Source organism: Brassica napus, chromosome A9 (genome assembly GCF_020379485.1).
Source record: "Brassica napus cultivar Da-Ae chromosome A9, Da-Ae, whole genome shotgun sequence".
Lineage (NCBI taxonomy): Eukaryota > Viridiplantae > Streptophyta > Magnoliopsida > Brassicales > Brassicaceae > Brassica > Brassica napus.
The window spans coordinates 11924685-11950967 of NC_063442.1; the positions used below are offsets into that span (position 1 = coordinate 11924685).

At 34.6% G+C, this 26283-nt stretch overlaps 5 protein-coding genes and 1 pseudogene across 6 annotated transcripts; 2 read left to right on the top strand and 4 right to left on the bottom strand.

The window, feature by feature from the left end:
* Nucleotides 1-848: 848 nt before the first annotated feature.
* Nucleotides 849-1611, bottom strand: LOC106443598 (annotated as a pseudogene).
* A 1010-nt stretch (nucleotides 1612-2621) lies between these two features.
* On the bottom strand, nucleotides 2622-4880 carry LOC106432608 (DNA ligase 1-like). Its single transcript, XM_048739928.1, has 2 exons — nucleotides 4751-4880; nucleotides 2622-4409 (listed from the first exon to the last, which is right to left on the bottom strand). Exon 2 carries the CDS (start codon nucleotides 4401-4403, stop codon nucleotides 2829-2831), a length of 1575 nt encoding a protein of 524 aa, XP_048595885.1. The 5' UTR covers nucleotides 4404-4409; nucleotides 4751-4880; the 3' UTR covers nucleotides 2622-2828.
* A 251-nt stretch (nucleotides 4881-5131) lies between these two features.
* LOC111200944 (protein ANTAGONIST OF LIKE HETEROCHROMATIN PROTEIN 1) lies at nucleotides 5132-10452 on the top strand. Its single transcript, XM_022692586.2, has 5 exons — nucleotides 5132-6416; nucleotides 6503-6563; nucleotides 6850-6947; nucleotides 7501-7608; nucleotides 8015-10452. Exon 5 carries the CDS (start codon nucleotides 9062-9064, stop codon nucleotides 10334-10336), a length of 1275 nt encoding a protein of 424 aa, XP_022548307.2. The 5' UTR covers nucleotides 5132-6416; nucleotides 6503-6563; nucleotides 6850-6947; nucleotides 7501-7608; nucleotides 8015-9061; the 3' UTR covers nucleotides 10337-10452.
* Nucleotides 10453-10730: 278 nt separating this feature from the next.
* On the bottom strand, nucleotides 10731-12763 carry LOC106432610 (receptor-like protein 46). Its single transcript, XM_048740328.1, has 3 exons — nucleotides 12535-12763; nucleotides 11613-12086; nucleotides 10731-11536 (listed from the first exon to the last, which is right to left on the bottom strand). Exons 1-3 carry the CDS (start codon nucleotides 12761-12763, stop codon nucleotides 10731-10733), a joined length of 1509 nt encoding a protein of 502 aa, XP_048596285.1.
* Nucleotides 12764-14443: 1680 nt separating this feature from the next.
* On the bottom strand, nucleotides 14444-16334 carry LOC125577870 (galactinol synthase 2-like). The gene is made up of 4 exons (XM_048739929.1): nucleotides 15939-16334; nucleotides 15163-15483; nucleotides 14927-15078; nucleotides 14444-14809 (listed from the first exon to the last, which is right to left on the bottom strand). The coding sequence occupies exons 1-4, from the start codon at nucleotides 16254-16256 to the stop codon at nucleotides 14608-14610; spliced, it is 993 nt and encodes a 330-aa protein (XP_048595886.1). The 5' UTR covers nucleotides 16257-16334; the 3' UTR covers nucleotides 14444-14607.
* Nucleotides 16335-22178: 5844 nt separating this feature from the next.
* LOC111200946 (AP-3 complex subunit mu) lies at nucleotides 22179-24467 on the top strand. Of its 2 annotated transcripts, none has more exons than XM_022692589.2 (7): nucleotides 22179-22344; nucleotides 22415-22502; nucleotides 22583-22693; nucleotides 22754-22843; nucleotides 23250-23497; nucleotides 23577-23994; nucleotides 24073-24467. In XM_022692589.2, the coding sequence occupies exons 1-7, from the start codon at nucleotides 22310-22312 to the stop codon at nucleotides 24316-24318; spliced, it is 1236 nt and encodes a 411-aa protein (XP_022548310.2). In that variant the 5' UTR covers nucleotides 22179-22309; the 3' UTR covers nucleotides 24319-24467. The 2 variants fall into 2 exon arrangements, with proteins under 2 accessions (XP_022548310.2, XP_048595887.1); XM_048739930.1 differs by having other exon boundaries at nucleotides 22187-22344; nucleotides 23577-23997.
* Nucleotides 24468-26283: the final 1816 nt, after the last annotated feature.

Below are 26283 nucleotides of genomic sequence, written 5' to 3' on the forward strand. Positions count from 1 at the left end.
AAGTAAAAGTGTTTCTTTTTTTCCACCAATTTTTTCCACTTTTTTCTTTTACTATAGTTTACTCTAAAATTACCTATCAAATCTATAAAATCGAAAATAAGTAAAAAAACAAGTAAAGATTTATTTGTAAAGATTTTATTGGAAGCTTTGTCAATTTGTTACGAAAATGGACAAAAATTCTTTTTATACATAACTATGTATATGATGCATTGTGACAAACTGACGGATTATATTATATTATTATATTTATCAAATAAATAGTATAGAAAATTGATCTCTCGATAGCATAACAATAAACATAACCGACTACTAAACATTTACATTTCTATTCCACAATTTTATAATAGAATGAACATAACAGATAATATATTACAATGTTTGTTGTTTTTAAGTGCAAAAGAGTTTGGGAGGAAACAGGGTAGACGTTTTCGACAGTGATAATCATCCCCTACACTGAAGCAGGAAGAGAAAGAGAGAAAGAGGATGAGGATGAGGAGAAGTGGAATGATGATGAAGACAATTAAGAGCAGTGAAGACATGTTTATTGGGGTTTTTTAGTGTGGGGTTCTTAGCATAATATAAGAATCTCCAATAATTTTAACTAAGAAAAACTAAAAATCGTCTTTTAAATAGATGGAGGAATACAATATTATATAATGTACAAAAATATACATGTCTGTCTACATATTATTGTTGGATGCGAACAAAAAGGAAATATTAAAGAAATTGTATTTTACACTGAATCTACAGTCTGTTTTAAGAGATTTTATGTTGGAGCAGAATTTATTTCACAAATCCGGTTTATAAAAGCGTCAATCAAAACATGTTAAACGCCAATAGGGACATGATCAACGAGCAAAATCCAGATATTCCGGTCCAAAGGGTTGGCTTGTAAGAAGAAAAACCATGAAGATGCAGCAAGATTGTCCACTTCCACGTCTTCTTCCTTCACCCGTTGTAGTGTCCCTTATTTCACTCCACTCCTCCTCCGTCAACCTTACTGGAACATTCAGTGCTGAAGAACTGCAGATTTCACATACACTACAAAGAAGAGAAACAGAGGTTTTACACAATCCATATGGTTACTAAGCTAATGAACTAAATAGAGTACCTGTTTCCTCTTAGCTTAAACCAAGCTTCAACGCAATGAAAATGGGAAAGGCCAAGCTCATTTTTGCATTTGCAACCAATCTCAATCAAGTCTACACTTACTGACTTGCCAGAAACTCTATCAGAATATTGATCAGAACCAAAATGACAAATCCTGCAGATTCTTTGTCCATTATCACTTTCTTCTCCTCCACCACTCAGATCAATCACATGAAACTCCTTCTCCTTTGCTTTTCTGAAGCATCACTCTCGTGACAGCTTACCGCAGTATCGTTATTCGCAACGAACTCGTGAACAGCATGAGCTGAAACGTTACTGCATCCAACACCATCTTTCCCGTGCTTGAATCATTCTCTTTTTGCTTTTCCATCAGTACATGGATTGAGACAGAGTCACTGGTCTTCCAATTGAGACCAGAGACTACAATCACAGCCTCAGGGACAAAGAGTTCAAGAATGATTGTATCAGACAAAGAGTTAAACATAAACCCAAAACTGAAAACCTGTAATAGGTAGAACATACTCAAATTATTGGTAAGCAGAGTCGTAAAGTACAATAAAGATCGAAACTTTACCAGAATCAAGATCCCGTAGAGTGACAATGTTTCGTTTTTATTTCAGAAGAATGAAAATCAGACAATTGAATCTAAACCCTTTGCCGGAAACGGATGCGCGCCGCTACAAGTGCTCTCTAATCTGTTGCTCTTCGGTTTCAGTTTGTGTTTCTTCTTTCACAAGACCCCTCAGCTACGAAACACAAAAGCCTTGGTGATAAGAAAAAAAAAACACAAAAGCCTTCCCATCCATTTACAAGTAGCCACGTACCATAAGGATCAAGTCCTAAAATTCCTTAGCTACGTTACAGTCCTTAGTTTTATTAAGCAAAATATTATTATTATATGTGTATTTGCCTAAGATTAAGCGCTAAGGACTGGTGATGTTACTCCGTTGCGGGTGGTCTAAGCTCTGAGTCTACGGATAATAAAATAACTAAGATTCGGAGCAATGCATATAACACGTGCACTCTAAATACGCGAAGTAATTGGAGCGAACTGATCGGTATAAAAGACAAGTGAAGACCATTATTTGATATACACTTTTGGACTTACTTTTGAGACATATAATACTTTCTTCGAGATGTATTGTCTTGTGTTGAGTCTTTGTCGAAATATTAGTCCAGTTTGAACAAATTATCTTAAAAATCTACTAAAAACTTTTGTTTTCTCGTTGTTTCTTTAAAGTTTAAACTTTACTTTATTCACATTAGAATTTTGATTGTGACTTTTAACTCCCACAATTTAACACCATTAGAGTCCCACATTATTTTTTTATGACAGTTAGTTTCTTAATTTAAGTTTTCGTACCGGTCATTAGGTCTAATTTCCCTAAACCATATGTATAGAAAGTTTATGCTCCCTTTTATTTCTCTATCAAAGAGAAGAAATGGTGTTCCAACAAGAAAAGGAGAAGAACATATGTTTTGTTTCCAGCCCAAAACTGTTTGGTTCATCCTTAATTCGAACTTGCAAATATAGAAACACAATCGTAACTGTTACAACATGGATGATATGAAAGAACAAAACCAAAGGTACATGAACCATTTCAAGTTATCACAACAACTCTCAAGAAAAGAAAACATAAAAGATTAAAGTCCAGTTCCACATAAATCTTCTCTGTGGATATTGTTAAGCCAGTTTGTTTATTTCAGACGCTTCCAAACTATTCATGTTTCACACCTTCTTGCTCTCCCTTTCCCAGTCCCTCTGCGTCTTTAATCTGATTCACAATTTCTGCCTTTTTCTCCATTAGAGCTCCTATTTTTTCATCAATCTTCTTTAGCTTCATTTTCAGCTTACCAATGTCATTACCCTTTTTCTTGGTATCATCAAGCTTCTTCACATCTTTTCCTTTCTTTTCTTCCTTTTTCTCTGTTTCTTCATCACCATCTTCATCTTTTGACCCTGCTATGTTTTTCTCTTCTTCATCCTTTGTTTTTTTCTTTTTCTTTGGGTCTTTTTTCTTGTTCTTCTTACTTTTCTTCCCTTCTTCACCCTTCCGGCCTTCTTCTTTATTTTGGTTCTCTTCTTCACTACCATTATCTCCCTCGGTGTCTTTTCTATTCTTAGTTTTCTTGTCCTTGGACTTGCCTTCCTCTCCTTCAGCTCCTGGTTCTTCAAATTTAATATCTCTGGACAACACTTCAACTTCAAGGTTTTTCTCATTCTTCTTATCTTCTTTGTTATCTTTTTCGCCTTTCTCCTTCTTCTTTTTCTGCTTCTTTTCTCCTTCATCCTCATTGTCTGCTTCTTTCTCACATTTCTCATCAGTTTCCTTTTTCTTCATCTTATCTTTACTCTTCTTCTTTTCCTCCTTGTGATCTTCATCCTTCTCTTTCTTTTCCGCTTTTTCTTCTTCATGCTCATCCTTCTCTCCTTTTTTCAGCTTCTTTTCTTTCTTATCCTTGGATTCTTCTTTCAGTTTCTTCTCTTTGTCTTTCTTTTTGTCTTTTCCGTCTGCACCTGATTCATCCTTCTCTTTCTTTTCCCCTTCTTCTTCTTCATGCTCATCCTTTTCTCCTTTTTTCAGTTTCTTTTCTTTCTTATCTTTGGATTCTTCTTTCGGTTTCTTCTCTTTATCTTTCTTCTTGTCTTTTCCATCTGCACCTGATTCATCCTTATCTTTCTTCTTCTTTTTATTACCTTCTTCTTCTTCTTGTGATACATCTTCATCTTTCTTCTCCTTATCTTTCTTTTTCTTCTTGTGTTCCTTCTCTGTGTCTTCAACTTTTACATCAGCGTCTTTCTTCTCTTTTTTCTTCTTAACTTCAGTTTTTTCCTCAGGCTCATCCTTCTCTTCATTTTTCTTCTTCTTCTTGTCACCCTTGGAATCTTCTTTCGTTTTCTTCTCTTTATTCACCTTCTTCTTACCTTCTTTGTCATCTTCGAACTCCTCATTTCCTTGTGATACATCCTCATCTTTCTTCTCCTTATTTTTATTTTTCTTCTTTTGTTTCTTATCATGCTCTTCAGTTTCCATATCTCCATGGCCTTCACGTTTTTCATCTTTCTTCTCGGCATGTTTGTCTTCTTCTACCTCATCTTTTACCTTTGTCTTTTCTTTCTCCTTTTCATCTTTTGATTTCTCGTCGTCCTTTATTTTAACCTTCTCAGTTGACTTGGCCTTAACTTCCATCTCCACCTCAACTTTCTCTCCCTTCTCATCTGGATCCACTTCCTGTGTCTTCATTGTTACATGAAGTTTCTCTTTCTTGACATTTTCTTGGTTCGATGACATGGTTCCCTGATAGAGAAAGAAGAAAATAAATATTTGTTATAATAAAAGAAGAGCTACAACGACTAGTTGATATTGGCTAGTTGATCAACACTTATTATCGACATATAGCTAATCCAAAATTTAGAAAACTGAAATTTCACAATATGGTTTTTTTGTTGTGTTTGATATATACATATATATGTATATGTATGGTGTGACACCAAAATTCAGAGTAGTTCATCAGATACATAAGAAAAAAATATACCAAGTAAAGAGCAGCAAATTCATAAGAAACCAAAATTGCAGATCAATAGAAGAAACTAGAGATCCATGGAAGAATACATTAAAACAAAAATGAACTTAGGTACCTTATAATTTTCTTTGTTCTCTGTGTTGTGAAAGACGATCGAATTGATCTTGTATTGGATCTGAGATGGGTTTTAGGTGGTATAAAAGGAATGAGTCACACGGAGGTGACGGTGTACCCTACGCGTTGGGTGTAACACGTCTTTCATTTTTGGTCATGGGGTCCCACTAACACTTTTTTGGCTGTCCTACTTTATCAACCTTTCACATTTGTCTCGTAAAATAACGTTTGACATCTGTGCAAATACATTTAGAAAATGCCTAACAAAGAATTTGTCCCTCTCGGACAGCTATGATCAATGATAGAGATTTATAGTTGCGCGGATGTGCCGAGTATGATGGTATACATTAGCAGGGGCGAATCTAGACTCGTATTGTATTGGGTGCACCAATGTGCCATTTGAAATTGCTAGTTGTCTATGATTGAGATTCACAAAGATTATCATCCCAATTTATTATGTTCAAGACTTGGATAATAATACAGTTAACTGACTTGTACAAGTTAGGGTTGCCAAATTATTATTTTTGCTTGATGCTTAACAAGGGATTCGTGATTGAAGATAATCAACAGACTTGAATCCTCTGTTTTTTGGAGATCGCCGTGGTGGTGAATCTCTGAAATAGCCAACTGCATACATTAACAAAACTGATGTAAGAAATCCACAAGAACAACCTTATGACTACAGCTTCCCATGGAACTGTTGCTTCTTTCTCCTCTTCATCTTCTTCTTTTGGCAGCTGCTCTGTCCGTGTTCTGGAGCATGATACTTGAATTTGCGTTCCGCAGATTTTGCTGTTGTTCGCATAAATGTTTGGATCGTTTAATCTGTCGAGCTGAGAGCTCCCAGGGATTCTACCTGAAAGCTTGTTGTTGCTCAAATCCAAAACATCCAGCTCGCTGAGCCTGGACAACGTTTGCGGGATTTTGGCCGAGAGGTTGTTGTACGAAACGTCTAAGATCTCTAGCTTCTTGAGACCTCCAAAACTGTGTGGGATCAATCCAGAGATGTCGTTTTGTGAGAGGTTCAAAAGCTTCAGGCTCTTGAGATTGCCTAAAGAAGTTGGGATTTCTCCTGAGTAGTTTGTTCTTGGAGAGGTCTAAGACAGTTGTGCTGTTCGTTTGGTTACCGCAGCTACCTGCGTCTGCGGCTGCGGCGATTTTTTTAAAAATCTTGTTCGTTTGATTGACGCTGATACCTGCGTTTGACGTCGAGACCTGCATTTGACGCCGTAAAATCCCACGGTCGTAAATTGTGCGTCTATTTAACCTATTTAGAATTCTGTCCTTAACCTAATTAATTATTTACAAAAAAACCTAAATCTAATTGAAGCAGATGCAGCTCTTCTCCCATTGACGCAGAACTCTCTCCCATCTCTCTCGATCTCTTTCTCCATCTCTCGATCTCTCTATCTCCATCTCTCTCGATCTCAAGCCCTCTCTCCATCACGAGCCCTCTATCCATCTCAAGCTCTCTCTCCATCTCTCTCTGTCACGAGCTCTTTCTCCATCTGCAAGTGTGAGATGACTTGATGGTGCAATGCGAGGATTCGAGCTATGTATCCATCACGCAAACCCATCTCAAGCTCTCTCTTGATCTCTGGCACTGACCCATCTCCGAGTTCTCTCTCTCTCTCTCAATCTCCGACCTCGAGCTCTCTCTCTTTGTGGTAATTATCTCATCCTTTTGAAAAATTTAGATCAATTTGTTAAGATTTGGATTAGTATTTGACTTGAAAGTTTCAAATTGTTGCAGTTTCCCTGGAAAAGCTGTTTGAGTGTCAATCGGTGGCTCTGCTGCTCTTGCACTAGCTGAGGTGCATTTACCTGAAAGCTTGATTCTTTCTTTGCTCTGTTATTGAACAATCACATGAGTTGTGTTTAGTAGAGGAAACTTTCAGTGTCTGGAAACTTTCATGAGTTGATACTTGTATTAGTAATCCATGAGTTGTGTTTAGTGGAGGAAACTTTCAGTGTCTGTTTTAGCTAGTTTTACATTGATTGAGAATAACTCTTAAACTCTTTTATCTGTCTGATATTTATATGGGTTTTTGTCACAAATGCTGAGGCATTTAACCTCGAATGTTTTCATGGTTATTGCAGTGGAGCTCTCTCTTCTCCATAGCATCTCGAAGCTCTCTCTTCTCCATAGACAGATCTCTCAAGCTCACACTCTCTCTCAGACCCTCTCAAGTCTTCAGGTATGATTGTTTGATCTTGACCCTCTGAAGTTGTTTCTATGGATCTTGGTTTAATTTTTACAAGGCTCACCTGTGTTTATGAATTGCTCAAGTTACTTCCAAGTGTACTAGTTGTCTTTGCTCTAGGTTGTCTTTGTGGATTTAATGTCTTTGATGTTTCCTTGTCTGTTTTTTTCTTTGTGACCATTCTCTGAGCCATCTTATGATTATTGTTCTTGTGAATTCATTTGTGTACTTTCTCTTCTTGTACCTCTGGTCTTAATGCTTGTATAAACTGTTATGAGTTTTGCATGGGTTAGCTTTTAAGTTCACTTCTGATATTTGATGCTTGTATACAGTAGGCTTGTGTTTGTTTATCCTAAGTCAACTGTGTGTGCGTAAGTTCTCTCCTGCCGGTGCTGTAAGTCCCATCTAATTTGCTTGCTAATTAATTTAGATACAAAGCACTAAAAACTGATGCAAGCCAAGCTTTTGTCTTCTGAGTTAATGTTCCTGTGTGTGTACATTTGAGTCTGATGCTCTGGTTCTAAAGGTCTGTTATTTTTTTTTGCAGGTCTCAGACCCTCTCAAGTTCAAGGAGACATACTTTGTTTGCAGCTAGCCTTCTTCACCAGATAAAGCAGCCTTGAATCTAGCTCCACTCGCGGTCATAGTCTTTAAGGTAATCATCTCCATCTTCTATGTGCTGCTTGATTATTGAATTGAATGAGAATTTCTTATATCGGAATACTAGTCTGATCTTTGCTGTGTATGTTTTATTTTTTTGTTCTAATAAGAGCTTGTCTGTTTTATTTTCTGTCTTTTATGAGAATTATCTGTATCTGTATCTGTTTGTCTAGTGTCTCTTGTCTCTAAATGTATCTGTATAGTGTCTAGTGTCTGTCTGTCTAGTGTCTTTAAATGTTAGTCTTGTATATGTATCTGTCTATCTTTAAATGTTAGTCTTGTAACTGTATCTGTCTAGTGTCTAGTGTCTGTATCTGTTTGTATGTATCTGTTTGTATGTATCTGTTTGTCTGTCTTGTGTCTTTAAATGTATCTGACTTACTCTTTTTTTTGTTATATAGGAGTGTCCTGGGATTAGAAAATCCGTATGTAAAGAGATTGATAACATGGATATGTTTGAAGCGGAATTTGGTGGTGTGGTATTAACTGGAGCTGAAGGATGGAACGCTCAACATGGAGAAACAAGTTTGGATTCTAGAGTGGGTGGAGATGATGGTGGTGATGAAGCTGATTCTCAGCCAGCAGCTCAGGCTCATTCTGGGAGTTCGAGAAGAAAAAGAAAGCGTAAGGAAAAAGATATGGTTGTAGAGGCTTGTGTGAAACGGACTGAGGCTCTTGAGGTGAAGAACAAGATAGCGGAACGCATGTTGGAGCGTCAAGAAGCTTCTAGTGTTGAGAATGTGTTAGAGATACTGTATGCATTGCCTGAAGTGAGAGAGTGGTCTCCATTATATGAAGCAGCATTAGAACTTCTTATAGATAGTGAAGGGAATCGAAGAGCTTTTATAACCATGAAGACAGATGAAGCTAAGATTAGGTTTCTTGAGCTTAGGACCAAGATAAAACGTGATGATTGAGTAGTTTGTGAGTTTGGTCTAGTCTTTTTTGTGTGATCTTGCTGGAACTAGTATGGAGTTTAGTACTAGTCTTTTTTTGTGATCTTGTTGGTCTGATCTTTGTATGAAAACTCTGCCTTTTGTGGCTTTATAATCTTTATAGTCTTATATCCAGTTATGTGATCTTGTTGGTCTGTTTTTTATAATTTTGATTGAATAGTTTCTTTTTGGTTGAAGGCACAGAACATGTCTTTGAGTCTTACTGATTACAGGTTACAGTCTTTGGTCTGATCTTGTTGCATGAATGTATACTGGTTTGTTCTTTGAGTCTTACAGGTTACTGGTTTGTTAAACATGGCGAGTCTCGAGTCTTGGTAATATATATGACATGACCAGTCTTTGGTCTGATTTTTGCTTGGTTAAATGTGTTCATGATTTGGTCTTGTTATCTTGTTTTCATTTTGAGTATCAGATATTGGTCTTGTTACAGTTTACAGCAAACATATTGATGATGATTTATTAAATATGCTTTTGTAGATGCTTGAAAGATGAATGTTGGAAGATGAGGATGATGATTATGATGATGAACTTGGTTTGTTTGATGTGCCTATTACGGAGAGATTGAGTCATAGAACAGATCGAGGAGCAGGATGGCGACATATTCAACAACTGATGTATGAATCTGATCAGCAATGTTATGACATTCTTCGAATGAACCAAAAGACTTTTGAAGCTTTGTGCAAGATGCTAGCTGAGCGATATGGATTGAAAGAGACTCACCATGTCTACCTTGAGGAATCTGTCGCAATGTTTCTCGAGACTGTTGGTCAAGATAAGACGAAGCGAAATATTGCTGCAAGGTATCAAAGATCAGTGGATACGGTCCAAAGAAAGCTTGATGAAGTTTTGAGTGCTCTTCTCAAGTTTGCGGAGGATACACTAAGACCACAAGAAGGCGAGTTTGGAAGAGCAAGTCCTGTTTTGAGGAATGATGATCAGTATTGGCCTCATTTCAGAGATTGTATTGGAGCACTTGATGGAATAAATGTCCCGGTTCGCCCTCCAAGTCAGAATGCAGAAGCATATAATGGCAGAAAGCAAGGATCTACAATGAATGTTCTTGTTATATGTAACTTCGATATGAAGTTCATATATGCATATGTCGGTGTACCTGGTAGAGCAAATGATTCGAAGGTCTTGACTCATTGTGCGAGGAATGAGGCTTCTTTCCCACATCCTCCTCCTGGAAAGTATTATCTAGTTAACTCCGGATATCCGACGAGGACAGGTTATCTTGGTCCGCATCGTAATATGCGATTTCATCTTGGTCAATTTGCTACAGGAGGACCGCCAGTTAGTGCACGGGAGTTGTTTAACCGAAAGCATTCAGGTCTGCGATCAGTGATTGAGAGGACATTTGGTGTATGGAAAGCAAAATGGAGGATTTTGGATCGTAAGCATCCAAAGTATGGTCTGGTCAAGTGGATTAAGCTGGTGACAGCGACGATGGCGCTACACAACTTCATACGTGATTCACATCGGGAAGATCATGATTTTGTACAATGGCAAAGTGATGATGATGGAGATGGAGAAGGAGAAGAAGCTGATAGTGACGGTGATGAAGAAGAAGGTGATGATGATGATGATGATGATGATGATGATGATGATGATGATGATGATGATGATGATGATGATGATGATGATGATGATGATGATGGTGGTGGTGGTGGTGGACATTTTGTATATGAGCCGACCGGTGATAGAGCGATGGAAGCTTTGCGTGATAACATCACAAATGAGTATGGTAGAGGTCGTTTACCGTATTAAATGTTTTAGTTAATGACTTTTTTTTTTGCTTATAAGTTTGATTATCATTTATATGTGATATTTATTAAGACTTTATGTTTTTTTTTATCAACCAATTTGATGTATTATTTAGCTTTTTTTCGTGATAAATATTTTGAGGTATTATCTTTGTTTTAGTTTAGCTTATGATTTATGACAAAAAATAATGTTATACTTGTATATTTGACCAAAAACTTATTATCAAGTAAATATAATATTTTTATGGATGTAAATATATTTAAGCTGCATTTTAATATTTAAAATATAAATTTACAATTTTTTAAAAATAAAAAATGAATAAATGTAAATAGCCGCAACGTCTGTCAAACGAACAACCCAAAACATGCTTCCTGCGTCAGCGTCAACTACATGCGGCTCAGAAACGAACAACAATCTGCGGCAGCGTCGGCGTCGGCGTCAACAAAACGAACAACAACCAAACGACGCCGACGCAGCCGCCGATGCCGACGCCGAAAACCGCGGCAACCAAACGAACAGGACAAGTGTAGAGGTAAAAGTTTCTGTTGGAAATAACTTGCTTTACTCTCTTCCAATTCACTTCCAAGTCTTGTGATTCGATCTCTGATAAGTCGGTTATTTCGGAAATGAAGCTAGAAACAATTGAAGAAGAGCTCGTGGGGGATTCTACCATTCCTGTGAGATTGCCAAGATTTGAAGGAAGAGTTCCATCGAGGCTGTTCTCAGAGAGATCTAAGACCTTGAGACTTGTGAGAGTTGATATGTCTTCTGTGATTGAACCTTTGAGGAAATTGTTTCTCAGGCTAAGAACCTCAAGAGACTGAGATAGCCTGGAGATAAAGCTAGGGAACATACCCGAGATTTTGTTGTCATGAAGGTCAAGATGCTTTAGAAATGAGAGTTTTGTGAATTCCTCAGGGAATTCGCCGCTGAAATTGTTCTTACTCATGGTGAGACTTACGGTGTTTAACCCAAAAGAAGCTGGAACATCTCCAGATAACTCGTTCGAAGATATGTCGAGCAATGCAAGCAATGAATGTTGGCTGAATCTTGGGAATTCGCCTGATAACTTGTTCTTTGACAAGTCCAGCCACAGCAGCCTGTAAATATTTGCTATAGACTTTGGTACTGATCCTGAGAAGTTGTTTTCAGACAGCTTCAGTATCATAAGTGATGTTTCTCCAACGGTGTTAGGGATACGACCTGAGAAGTTGTTTCTTGATAGAGCAAGAACCGATACTTAACCTCAGAGACTGAAACAAACTAGGAGACAGTGAACCTGAGAGTCTGTTGTCTGACAATATTATATTTTCCATTTTCAGATCAGCCAGCCATTTGGGGAAGCTTCCTTCGAGTCTATTCAAGCTCAAATCCAAGAAATAAAGATCTGTTTGATTCTTGAGCCAATCCGGAATTTTCCCTTCTAAACCACAAGAACTAAGTGACAGATGTGTTAACTTAGACTGTGGAAAGATAGAGCCATTCTTGTTCCATTGGAGTTTGTTTCCTCCGAGACGCAGTTTCCTCAGCTTCTGAAGATGAAATAGCCATGTGGGAATCTCACCTGACAAGCCACTGTTATTCTCAAGCTCAAGGGTTTCGAGATTTGTTAGATTTTGAATTGACGATGGAATTCCACCGGAGAAATTGTTCCTACTCATAGACAGAGTTGAGAGATTGACCAAGCTGCCAATACCATATGGGATCTTAAAGGACATGAAATTCATCTGAATATTGTTTCGAGCTTTGTTAACTGTGATATGGACAACGGTATAGAACCAGAGAACTTGTTCTGTTTCAATGATAGCTTCCGTAGTGCAGTAAGACTGCCTTGTAACATAAACAAACACACACAACGGTATAAAGTTAGTAGCATCTACGACCCCTATCTAACATCCTTTTCATACATGAATACTTTCTCCGTTTCACACAGATTAAATAAACATTTAATTTTATATATTTTCTAAACAAAAACATTATTAATTGTATGGTTAATCATATTTCAACCAATAAAAATAAATTAGAAGATATAAAAAATCATATAGCATTTAAAGTTAATAAATTTAATTTGATCAAAAAAAATAATAAATTTTGTATTGAAATTCTAAAACGAAGTGAAAATTTTACTCTTACAGCTATACTAAATATGAAACCGTAGAAGTACAAATTTTAAATTTTGAGATTGATTTTCAGATTTTTACCAATTTCAGGAGGAATCTCTCCTCCAATAATAAGATTCTCATCTAAAAACAGTTCCTCCAGATTCTTGAGTTCTTTGATGTCACCACTCAACGTACCACCGATAGCATTCATGCTTAAGTCAAGGTGCTGAAGAGTCTTTATGGAAAACAAATCAGGAGGGATCGTGCCGTTGAAGCTGTTACGACCCATGTCAAGAGAGATTAACCTGGTCAAGTTCCCAAAACCCATCTCCAGGTATCTCTCCTTGTATGAAATTAGAGGAGACATCTAGCCTCATGAGAGAGCTTACACGCAGAACCGGTCTCAGAAGGGTTGAACTCACTGAGCCAAAGAGGACAAGACCGTTGAGATTCAGGTCTGTCACTTCTTTGGAAGGCGAACGAGTGTTGCATCTCACAAGTTTCCATTTGCAGCAATCTGAGTTCGGCCTCCATGTCTTTAATTCCCCTAAAGCGATTTGTGTGGAGTGGTTCTTGATGTTGTGAGTCAGCAGCTTCTTGAACTCGAGAAGAAATTCTCTATGGTCCTGTGGGCAAGAGAAAGATTGTCGTGGGATGAAGTAGACGAAGAAAAAGAAGAGGAAGCAAGAGAGAAAGATTGGCTTCTGCATTTTTTTTCTCAGAGCTTTTGACACTTCATGTCTTGTTGTATCCAAGAAGACTAAAACGCGGACAATATTTCTGTTCACTGTCGAAGTTTTTTTTTTTTTCACTGTCGAAGTTGTGATAACGCGCTAGATACAAAATAAGTTCTTGACTTTTAAGGTCTTTCGTTCTGTCTGCATCTTCAAATAAAAGAGTGGAAATTTCATCATGTCTACTCCACTTAGAGCATCTCTATCCCTAAACTCCATTAAAAGTTTTTTATTTTTTAATTTATTTTTTTCTAATTTAAAAAAAAAAATTAAAAAATGCACTAATTTTGGACTGCCACGTATCGGTAGGACCCGTGAACAGTGCAAAGAACACACAACACACGTCTCTTATTTTGCACACATAACATACCGTTTTCTTCAGAACCGTAGACCCTCCTCCTAAGAGACGCTCAAAACTAAGCGAAAAAGATGCTCTTAGATTTTTCTTTCAGAAGTACTATTTTTAACTTCTTTTAAATATAACATCAATAAATTAATCTTCTTTCAAATAGCCACTTTGTAATCTTCCTTTTTTTAATTTGATAAACTTAGCGTTTTTGATCTTTATAAGACCTTGTAACTTTTGTAGAAAATGGGTGAGTTATAACCTTTCATGCCCTTGCTCTTTCATGCACCAGGGAACGAAAAGGACCAGAACGTCCCAAAATGAAGAAAGGGCTACGCTCTGTTTTATTAACGGCTCGGTTTTTTTTTTTCGAAACTGTCGGAGGCACAAGACAATTGTGCTGTTGCTTCTTCAAGTTGGTCCAAGAGTGGTGGCAACGGTTTATTCATATGTTTTTTTGTGTTAAAAAAAAGAGTTGGATGACAGTACGATGTAAAGTTTAATGCTGTTATGGTTTGAGTTTGTGATTACGGTGGGCATTCTCGTATCCCGATGCTAGGAATTGTGATTATGGCATCGATTTTCAATGTTGCAAGACGATCTCTACTGGTAAGGAAGAGAAAAAGAAAAGAAACCGTGCTGTGCTTTCTTATCTGTCTTTGGGTGCGCAAAATTAGTGTTATACTATCACGTAAATTGCTTGAACGCTGACTGTTGTAGTTATTGAGGAAGCACTTAACAAAGTTCTTTGGTGACTATCAAACTAAAGTGCTTTATGCTTAACAAGATTGATATTTAACAGATAGAGAAGATACTAAAATATAATTAATAGCTAGAGAAGATACAGTATCTTCTCTAGCTATTAATTATATTATAGTATCTAAGATACTGTATCTTCTCAAGCTATTAATTATATTATAGTATCTAAGATACTATATAACAATATAATTAAACACTACATATTTTCGCAAACCAGTAAAACGAATCTCAAGCAGTATTGTACATATAACTTATAGTGATATACACATGTTTCGAACTAAATCAATATAACACGAGAAAAAGGAGTAAGAAAGCTTGATGATTATATGGTGACTAAGCTGCAGATGGAGCTTTGACGTACTGAAGCACACCGGCCTCCGACAAAGCTTTGACAAACTGCTTCTTATGGTCGTCTCCTCCTTTGTCGCCACTGATGTTCTTGTAATCCAGAGTCTCGTCGTTGTATATGTCCCACCATTTCTTGACCAACATTTTGATATCCTCTCTCCCCATGTTCGGCTCTTTTCCAGTGAACCTGGTAAAAACACCATAAACAACACTCAGAACATAAGTTTACCATAATTTTACTCCTAAAGTAAATTAGGTTTTTCTGTAACTAGTTTGAAATTAGTTAAACATGTAATATTACTACCTCCAAGGCTTAGAACCAGCAGCACAATAGTGAGCAACTTTAACTTTGTCAAGCTCTACATTCTCCGGATGTCTCCAAAGCATAGCCATAACCAAATTATAAATTCCCGGTATCGGCTTGTATATGTCCCTGAAATACATATTCAAGAAATCCTGCAGCAACAGAAGTGTATACGAATAAGATAACTATAACGTGTTTTGGGTTGTTTATAAACAGGAAAAAAATCTTCTATTTACCTGTTCCGCAAAAGGAGTGGGAGGAACAACTTTCAGAGTCTCCAAGAGATTATGATAAGTGTAAAGATTAGGCTCGTAGACGAACATTCCAGCGTTGAAGTACAAAGGTGGTTTAGGACCAAGCTCTGCCGGCCAAGTCACCTTTTCTGGACACTGTTGGCAATAACCTATCTTGTTCTGTGGTGTGTGGCTCCATGTCTTCTCGCAGAAACAATCTTTGACTGCGTAGAAGTGGCCGTTTGGGAGATCAAACAAGTGGTCTATGTTGTGGAACACTTGTATGTCTCCGTCCAAGTATATCATCTTGCTATACTCCACAAACTGCACCCATGCATATATTTTCATCATATAGTTTTTTATTATATAGTTTTCAACGTATATTATTTGTAAGAATTTAATGAAATAGCTAGTCTAATTTTATGAAATAGCTAGTCTAGAATAAGTACACACTCTCAAAACTGAACTGAACCAAAAACTGAACTCTAAACATTAAGCCTGATTTGAAATCGAAAGAATAAATTATTAAAAAGAAAAACATATTGGTGGTAAAAAAAAGAATAAATTATAAACTCTAAATTTAATTTAAAACTGGCGTATTTTATAATTTAAAACATTTAGAAAAAGCCACAAAATTCTGTAAAATACAAATACTTTGGTTAAAAAGTATAGAAGTTTGCTATTTCTAACAGCCTAACACAGTACAAGTCACTATAATATATGTTGACATCTGTAAATTTTTATCACAAAAACTATACACATATTAGTATTTATTATACCTTCCAAATACGAAGCTTAGAATAGTTGATAACGTAATAAGCCATGGCAAACTCGGTTTGACTCTCCGGTGGGTAAACCGGCTCGATCTCTTTAACGACACAGCCTTGCTCCACCAGCTGTTTCCGGTGATCCTCTGGTACGTCCGGCAATACAGCCACCACAAGTGGATACATGCTCTTAACTTTCCTTAGCCCTTTAGCAAGACCCACCATTCCTTTCACGAAGTCTCCGTTTCCAGCGAGGAAAGCCACGTAAGCTCTCTTTTCTCCACCGTTAGCGACTGGTCCGGTGAATTTGTTGTCGATCTCAAGTGCCATCTTGTCTTAAGAAATGAAGAGTGTTTGTCTTTGTGAGTTGTATATATTGTTTTGCGTTTGTAAGTGATCGTTGAATAGGAAGAAGTGTTGATTTATATAGAGTTTTTCAGTGGTTTAAGTTAATTAATTAAAGATTTAATCACTAATGACTTCAGATAATACAATAGGACCGACTCCTAAAAGTTTCCAGAAAATATTTTTATCTAACGGCTATTAAGCAAGATTGTTATATCCAACGGTTGTATATAACCGCGTGAAGCTTCGTAACAATTAACTATTGGAAGAGAAGGTCCCACTTTTTTTGAATAATAACAAAGAAGGTCCCACTTATCCAAGTGATGCCACGACATTACATACTGACACGTGCTAATATGAAGACTGTTCGACTCATCAAGGTATTAATAGATCATGTGGTAGTTGATCTGTCACTTGTCACTGGGTTCCACTTCAGATGCTACAATTTGCACCGTGTGAGATATTCTGATTGGTTAATGGTGTGACACGTGTCCACATGAAATGTACTTGGCGGTGATTCTGCCACGTGTCGTGAGAAAAGTCCATGGACCCATTAACCGTTTGGTCCATTTTTACAATTCTTAATTTCTTATGGGTAGCATGTCCTAACTATGACCGACCGACTATTTCGATCAATTTTACGTTACAGATCAAATATTAGAACTATGACAGCAAAGGTATACCTTTCAAATGTAATCCGAAGTTGGTAATACTTTTCCATTTCTGTAATATGAATATGTGTGTATGTATACTCATGTACAATTAAACCTAAAAAACAAGTTTACCATTTTAAACTAAAAACATTTGCCATAAAAAATAGAATAATATTTTTAAAGTTTGAAGAAGTTCATTATTTTGAGTTTAAATCTATAGCTTTTTTCTAAAAAAAATATATAATTTAAGGCTTTGAGGTTATAAGGAATTTTGTTTGTGGTTTATACTGTAGAGTTTAATATAATTTTAAAACTTGAAGTATTCGGAAAACCATTATTATGAACTTTGATTGTAAATTTGTAACTAGATTTTGATCCGTGCAACCGCACGGGTGTTTATTTTCACTTTTCTATACATAAATTATTTTTTTAGAACATAAGTGATATATATTTTTAATATTAATCATATACTTAAATATTTAAATAACTATTTCAAATACAATAATTTTATAATTTACATGTTATAATTAATTAGTTGTTTAAACCTTATGTATTTGCCACTTCTTATTATATTTATCTTATTGTATTTGCATTTAGTTATTAACCAAATTAATATATTCATGAGAAAATATATTTAAAAAATATTTTGTACTTAATTTATGCTAAATTCTGACCTGTATTTCAAAACTGGATTTCTTTTTACCAATATTTCTATGCTTATTCATTTTAGATAATTTATTATTATATATATAAAAGTGTAAGATATGTTAATTTTTAGACATGTATTATATAGTTTGTTAATTTTAAACCGTTCTATCATCATATTATATTTTAAATAAATAGTTTATATTTATGAAAATAAAATTTATAAATTTATCAATTGAATATATTTTTATCATATTTATTTAGTATAATAATTATATTTTAACATGATCATGACTATAAAAGTAGACAAAATAGGATATAATTTATTTATTTTCATGTCTAAACGATAACTTAAAATACATTAAGTTATTGTTTAAATATTACACAGATTTATTAGAATTTTTAAAATATAATATATAAGATATATATTATATTTAAAATGAAAATATATTATGACTAAAGTAGTTACAAAGATTTTATATTATTAACTTTAAAGAAATACATGTTAATTTTTATACATGTATTATATAGTTTGATAATGTTAACCCATCTTACCAACATATTAGATTTTATTTTTGAACATAAATATTTTATAATTACGAAAATAAAATATATAAATATATAAATTTAATACAATTTTATTATATTAACTCAATATAATAATTTTATTTTAGTATGATTGATTATGATTATATAATAACTAAAATATTATAGATTTTTTTATTTTTTATTTTATATAACTGAATATATTAATGTATAATAATATTTTAAACTAATTTTGAAATTAGTGAAAATATTTAAATATAATTTCGAAGATGAAGATCTTGTAAAAATCTTTTAAAACAGATTTGTTAGAATTTTAAAATAAATATATTTATATTTAAAATGAAAAGATATCAAAATATACTATGATTAAAATATTTTAAAAATTATATTTATTATTAGTCTGAATTAAAATATAGTATGAATTTCTATGAATAGGTCCATTAGGTCTATTTTAAAAAAAATCACACATGAATCAAAGTTGTGACTTCTGTTTTAATATATAAGATGGGGTGAAAGAAGCTCAAAAATTCTTGGTTAACCTTTAAAAAAAACTGTTAAGAAATACTTGTTATACACTTTCCTTTTAAAATTTCCATAAAAACTAGAAAATTTTATCGTTGTCTTTGAATTTCTTTTGGTTGGGTAGATGCATAATGCCGACATCAACGGCGTTTAATATCTTCACTTCAACAAGTAATCTAAAACTGAATTGAGAAGGGTTGTGCTGTGAAATTCTCAGTGGGCCGACCTAGCTTACTCTAAGGAGGGACAAAATAAGAAAATTTGGATAATGTTAGTTTAGAAGTATGTGTTAGGTCACTAAACTTCTTTTGACTGGACTTTTTAGTATGTAATATTCTATGGAATCCTTAAAACAAAATAGACGAGATTCTACTTTTGATTAAACTGTAAAATGGGAATGTTTATAGTATTTTGCCTGAACGCGTAGCTCATTTGATTTGTGCGTTATAAATTTTATTTTTAAATCTAATTTATCTAATAAAATCAGGAAAATTGCACTGCATAACACAAAAAGTTATAACTAAACAAGTAACTATAGTAAGCAAATGCATAGAATATATTCTATATGAAAAAAGAATATATTCTATATGTTATGTATTAATTGTCAGATTAATTGTAACCGGTAGGTTTGTTAGCTGCTGGTGTTCGTCGTTGTTGCGTACCATGGTGAACCTGGTCATGGCAGTGGTGGTTCGTCGTCTATTTTGTTAGGGCCGTATATTTATGGATTTGTGTTTAATCGAGCCTTCTGACAGGTTCACTAAAATGATGCTAGTCTTCGTTGATGTGTTCTATCCGGTTTGTGCTCATGTTTGTTTCATCCCGGGTCATTCCCTCTACTTTCGTTTGAAATATTGTTTGGTGGTTCTTCTTGGTTCAAGCTTGTTCGACAGGCTGCTGGTTCTCTCGTTCTGCTCCGCTGCTTCGTGCTAGGTCCAATCTCTTATTGGTTCAAGCTTGTTCGATGTTATAAGTCAACATTGTTGTTGTAGGTTAAATGAATTGCCCTTGTGGCTTCACCGAGATCTATAATTATCTTGGGATTAGGGTTAAGCAAGAGATTAATATTTACCTTTTCTCTCGTGAGTAGGTCCGTCTCAGTTGGAAATGAGGTCCAGTGCTGAAAAAAAAAATTGAGCCTTTTCAAAGGAAATAAACAAAATTTAGGATCCTTTTTAAAAAAAAAAAATAATAATTTCAAAACATTTCGAACCCTAATCTGGATTAAATTTTTTATAAATTGTAATGGGCCCTGTGCAAATATGTTCCCAGTACATGTACAGGATCGGGCCTGCTCGTCAGTTTGTGCTGACTGGAAAGCAACTCTTTACTCGATGAAATATTCTCGAGACCTTTGAAATTGTCTCAGTAAACAGACCGGTAGTTTACTCTTCTATGGAGATAACACGTAATGTCTCTTTGGTTACAACTTTGAGCAAGTTGGATTTGAAGACACGATGCTATGGAATTGGTCCACAAAAACTAGTATGTTGGTTGGATTTTTTTTCTACTATCGGTTGTTGTTTTTTGCTTGGTTGAGCTTTACTTATATCATCTACTGGTGAGTGTCTGTTATTCCTGTTTTGAGTTTGTACTCTTAGAACTCTGATGTTTGAATTAAACAGTGTTAGAAAAAGACTAGAAAGACCAACCCTTCAACTTGGTTAATGTGTTATACGTATAATAAAGTTGTTTTTTTTGTCAACTTAATTTCATTTAAAGAAAGTCCCGTGGGCCACATTACATGGTGAACTTAAAAAACTAATCCCACCCAATTACAATTTCATAAGCCCAAACCCATGATAACCGATTGATCGGATAACTATTATGTTATGACTGTCTCCATGCTCGCCACGTGTCCTGCCAATCTTCTTTCTGATAACATGCGTCTACTGTCAAGGCTTTTGGAGAATGGGATCTTCGGTCACGACAGAGACGCTCCTCCGCGAGTTGCTCATCCACCGTCGCCGGATTCTTCAAGTCACCAAAGTCCTCCTTCACTTCAACATGCGCTTTAATCGAACCATCAAACATCTTCAGATTTAAACTTGAGATTAATCAAATCAATTCATAAGTAGAATCTTTGTCAGACCGCTCCTTGAACGCCAACTCTTCTTACTCTCTTCTGAACCGTCGATCTTAATCTGTCATCATCTTTGTTCTTTCCAACCGGAAAGCTTTACCCATAAGCCTATCGACTTGCAGAAACGGTAAAGTATGATTTCCTAGGAGAGAATTTGGAATCATATCCTCCGATGAAAATACAACGACTTAAGCTAACTGGAATTTCAGTGGGCGATCTTGTGAAAGAAGAACACGAACAGTAAACGCTTCCGTGATCCTTACTTGGATCAGACTATAATACAAACAGAAACAACCAGAGATATATACGAGTTAAGCTCAACTCTGGTTTGGTTGAAATCTACAACACAAAGTCGTGAAACGAAAAATACATCGCCTAATGAAAACAGAGATCGATCAAGGACCGAAGTAGTTACATCAAAAAGAAAAAAGTAAGAGATGGTAACCGGCAGCGAAAGCCACCACCGGCCACTGACATTGAACTTTGGTGAAAGACTCTTCTAGAGAGAGGTTGGAGAAAGCTTTCTAGAGAAATAAAATTGCATAATAAAGATTATATATGTAACTTTTCAGTTTACTTCATGAAATATTGATTAGCTTGAGATAATTAGCAGAAAAATGACAAATAAAAACCCAAACCATTATTTCTTTAACAAAAATATTATATTAAAATTGCAAAACAAAAATTACATAATCTCTATAATATTATTTGAGAAGTCAATTTATTACGTGTCGTTCTCACGTTAACTCTCACGGTGGTTGATTACGATGATACCTTTAATGAATCAAATATATATAATTAACATTATTATATATGTATTTTATTTTTCATTTTATAGGTTGTATTTCTTTATTTTTTTCAAATAACCAATTTAAAAAAGAAAATATATAAATTTTAAAAACGAAAATATCTTTTATACATATATTGTAATCATAATAACTAAAGTCACAAAATAATCTTAATTTTAAAGTAAAGACATAATTTTCCCTTCTAAAAGATAATCTTAAACAACATAATATATAGCATTTTATTTAACTCAATCTATTTCTCAAATTATTACAAAATAATTTAAATAACATAAACTAAGATATCTTTGATGAATAAAATTTAATTTAATCTTTCTTTTTTATTTAAGTTCCCTATTATATTTTCAAATAACATATATGATAAAGAAAATATTAATAAAATTTAAAATGATTATATTTTTATATATAATGTGATTTCATAAAAAGAAATGTTTAGAAAAATACTCTTGATATTAAAGTAAAGAAATAATCTTTTCTTTTTAAAATTTATCGGTTATGTTTTTATGTAATTTTGTACCTATCATCACTTTATTTTTATAATTTTATTTTTGCAAAGTAACATATACCAAATTACCAAAAGCTTTATGGGCTAACATTAGAGAACTTATAGTATTATATTAATAATCTACAAAAAATACAAAAGCCCATTATCAAATGGTAGCAGATGAAAGCCCAATCTGATGAACTGTTCGTCCGTTTCCACGTCAATGGAAGAAGCATCAGGGAGGAGGAGCAATCTTACGATTCGATCAGAGAAGAGAGAGAGAGCAGTACAGGTCATCGATGCTTCAGTGTATATTTCTCCTCTCCGATTCCGGGTGAGTCATCTCCTCCTCTGACCCAATCAATCTGAAAGATTACATCTTTTGACCTTCTATGTTTTCACAGAGAGGTAATGCTGGAGAAACAGCTTACTGGTCACCGCGTCGATCGATCCATATGCGCTTGGTTCTGGGATCAAGCCGATTCCTTTAAGGTTTTATTATTCCCACACCTTAAAAGTTTCAATCTTTTTTCGCTATTGATCCAACTTTGTGTGTGTGTTTGATTGGATAGTCACTTCCAGTGATTGCTTCACCAACGCATTACCTTTTTCAAATCGTTCGTGATGGCATCACTTTCTTAGCTTGCACTCAAGTTGAAATGCCGCCATTGATGGCAATCGAGGTGAATCTCTTTTCTAGATAACCAAATGTTGAGTGTGTTTTTAACCATTTCGAGTTTTAGTTTCTCTGCAGAGTAGCTGATGTTCTGTCTGATTACCTTGGTGGGCTAAATGAAGATCTGGTCAAAGACAATTTCATCATTGTCTATGAGGTATCTTTGTTATAACTGTACACTGTTTAGAAACGCTAAGCTGTAACTATGCGCTCTGTTAGGGACTAGGGACTATGATTTATTTTATATATATTAGACTTATATAAGATATTTTAGTTTTTGAGTTTAATTATTAAATTATTTTGATGATTTATCAAAAGTAGATATACAAAACAAAAGAAATTTGACAAAATTGCGGGTTTGTACTAATATTATTACTTAATTTAATAGATTTAAACTAATTTAGATCGATTTAAACCGATTTAGAACGGCATAAATCGATTTAGAATGTTTAAACCGGTTTGAATTGTATAAATCAGATTTTAAGAAAGTTGTTTTTCCCTTTTTCTAGAACCGTGATTGAAACTATGGTGGCTATTGCCTCACCCTCTCTTGTGACTTGCAGCTTTTGGATGAGATGATCGATAATGGTTTCCCTCTCACAACAGAACCGAACATCCTGAGGGAAATGATAGCTCCACCGAATCTTGTCAGCAAAATGTTGAGCGTTGTAACCGGAAACGCTTCAAACGTTAGTGACACGCTCCCTAGTGGAGCTGGCTCTTGTGTTCCTTGGAGACCTACTGATCCAAAGTACTCCAGCAACGAAGTCTATGTCGACCTTGTTGAAGAAATGGATGCAATCGTCAACAGGTTTGTACACCTGAAAGAAATCTTATTCGTTTAACCTTCCAAAAAACTCAACTGGTTTTTGAAAACATTTTGTTTTCAGGGATGGAGAATTGGTAAAATGCGAGATTTATGGCGAAGTCCAAATGAGTTCTCAGCTCACTGGTTTTCCAGATTTGACATTGTCCTTTGCAAACCCTTCGGTCCTAGAAGACATGAGGTTTCACCCCTGTGTCCGCTTTAGGCCTTGGGAGTCTCATCAAGTTCTCTCCTTTGTCCCTCCAGATGGACAGTTCAAGCTCATGAGTTACAGGGTGAAGAAGCTGAAGAACACACCTTTATATGTAAAGCCTCAGATCACATCAGATTCCGGTACATGTCGGGTTAGTGTGTTAGTGGGGATCAGAAGCGACCCTGGAAAGACGATTGAGTCAATAACGTTGAGTTTCCAGCTTCCTCACTGTGTTTCATCGGCAGATCTCTCATCAAATCATGGAACTGTAACCATCCTCTCTAACAAGGTGGTCTGCCTTTTTACTTTAGTTCAGTTTCTTCATTCTGGAAAGTTTCCTTTTATGATTTGAGACTATGTTTTGCAGACATGTACATGGACAATAGGGAGAATCCCAAGTGACAAGACTCCATGTTTGTCAGGGACATTAGCGCTTGAAACGGGCTTGGAACGGCTTCATGTGTATCCGACATTCAAAGTTGGGTTTAAGATAATGGGGATTGCTCTCTCTGGCCTAAGAATCGAGAAACTTGATCTTAAAACTATCCCTCCTCGTTTGTACAAAGGGTTTCGTGCTCAGACACGCGCTGGAGAGTTCGACGTCAGATTGTAGTTTTGTTGCTTTTCATGTCAAAATCTGGGAACTTTTGGGTTTTTGTTAATGGTTTGTGCCAAATTGTTGTATTTGTTTCAGAAAAAAGAACCGATACTTGTTCTGATTCATACCAATATCAAATTGCGCAAATGAAAATGGTAATGTTATGCAGGGTGTTCCGATCAAAATAGAAAAAGTAGTTTGGTTAAGAAATACTATAACGATATGGTTTGGTTATAAACTGCTCAAATCGATAAAAATGATTATTGAATTATAGCAAAACATAGTAATATAGAAATTTATTATTTTAAAGTTAAAAGTTACTTTAGGTTCACCTTTTAAAAAATAAATATTTTTTGCAATTTCATTGAAAGATTTTTTGTGTTAAACTTTAACTATTTGATAATACTATTATTATAAATTACTAATTTTTATTTTATTTTAAGGAAAGTATAATTATTTTAATTAAATTCATTTTAATAAGCATAAGAATTCAGTTACATGTTCACTTACAATCAAATTTTTGGATATCTTTTTTGAATTTTGAAAACGATCTTATTCGGATGTTATTAAAAATTGGATGATTAAATATTATTCAATCCAAAATTTTAGTAAATTAATATTTTTTAACATTTTTTACAAGTAATTAATTATAAATAAAAAATAAAAATATCTAATAAAATAAAAATAAATATAGATACTTGTTAATATGAAATAAATCAATTGTATGTAATAAAGTAAATGTAAAAATCATATTTCAAAAATAAATCAATATCATTTAATTTAAATTTTCAAATTTAGTAACATATATAAGAATGAAGCAAATACAATTATATAAATAGTAACAATTAGTATTAGGTTTTTATATTCTCTATCTAATTTAATGTAAATTTATTTTTAATGAATCATTACTTGTTTTTTGTAAATAGTAATTTTAAGGAAAATATAATAAAGGAAAAATACCATTAAATTCAAAAAAGCATATGAAAAATAAAAGGGTAATGTTTTCTGTATCGAGCACAATTGATTACCATTTAAAAAAAATATTTACTATCAATACTATTAAAAAGGAAGGAGTTTTAATAAGAGGGGGGCTTATTGAATTGGAGATTTCATCAAATTTTAGTTTTCTTCCAAATCCCATCTTATTGGATATGGTATTTGTAAAAGTTCATACAAATTCAAGGTTATTGGATATAACATTTGTAAAAATCCTATCAAAACTCTCCTTATTGAAAAATAAGGATTTCATCAAATGTTTTTATCAAAGATTATTTTAGATTATTAGAAAAATTGATTAACACTTCAAATTCAATAGAAACAAATACCACCTAAAGAGATGGAATTTCAGAAGAAAAAATCAATTGCGTAGTTCATCTTCTACCTCGTACTCTGTGGACGACAATTGCCATTCTCTATTCTTGTAACGTTGTTTCAGAACTATCTTTCTAGTTTCTCTTTGTCCCCTGCTTGCCTCACCCTTGACCATGAGTTCCTTTGAAAGGTTTGGAAAGAGCCATCACATTGCTTCGGGTCTGAGGCCAAACACTCTTGTCCAACACCGTCATTACCTCCGATCTCCTCTTTGATTTACTCTCTGTCGAGTCCCTTTTTGTGCAACCTCTCTGTCGAGTCCCTGACGCTCTGATTCCATGCTCTTCGATTTCCACATAACTCAAATCGTCTTGGAACACACGAGAACCAATCTTAATTACATTGCTCGACCTATCCTGGACCAACAGAGTTCACTTGCTTTACATTCTCGCCACAGAAGCTTAGCAAACCAAAGACCACGATGACTACGAGAATGATGATGGTGCAGTTGATTTTTCTTCATTTGCTCTGTGTACTTAAAGATTTCGTTTTTTTTGTTTTTGTTTCTGATACCTTCATTTTGTTATTGTATCCTTTGTTTTGTTATCCTTTGCTTTGTTTTGAGAGTGGAAACTTCACCAAAACTGAAGCTTTTCCTTTGGCGTAGGT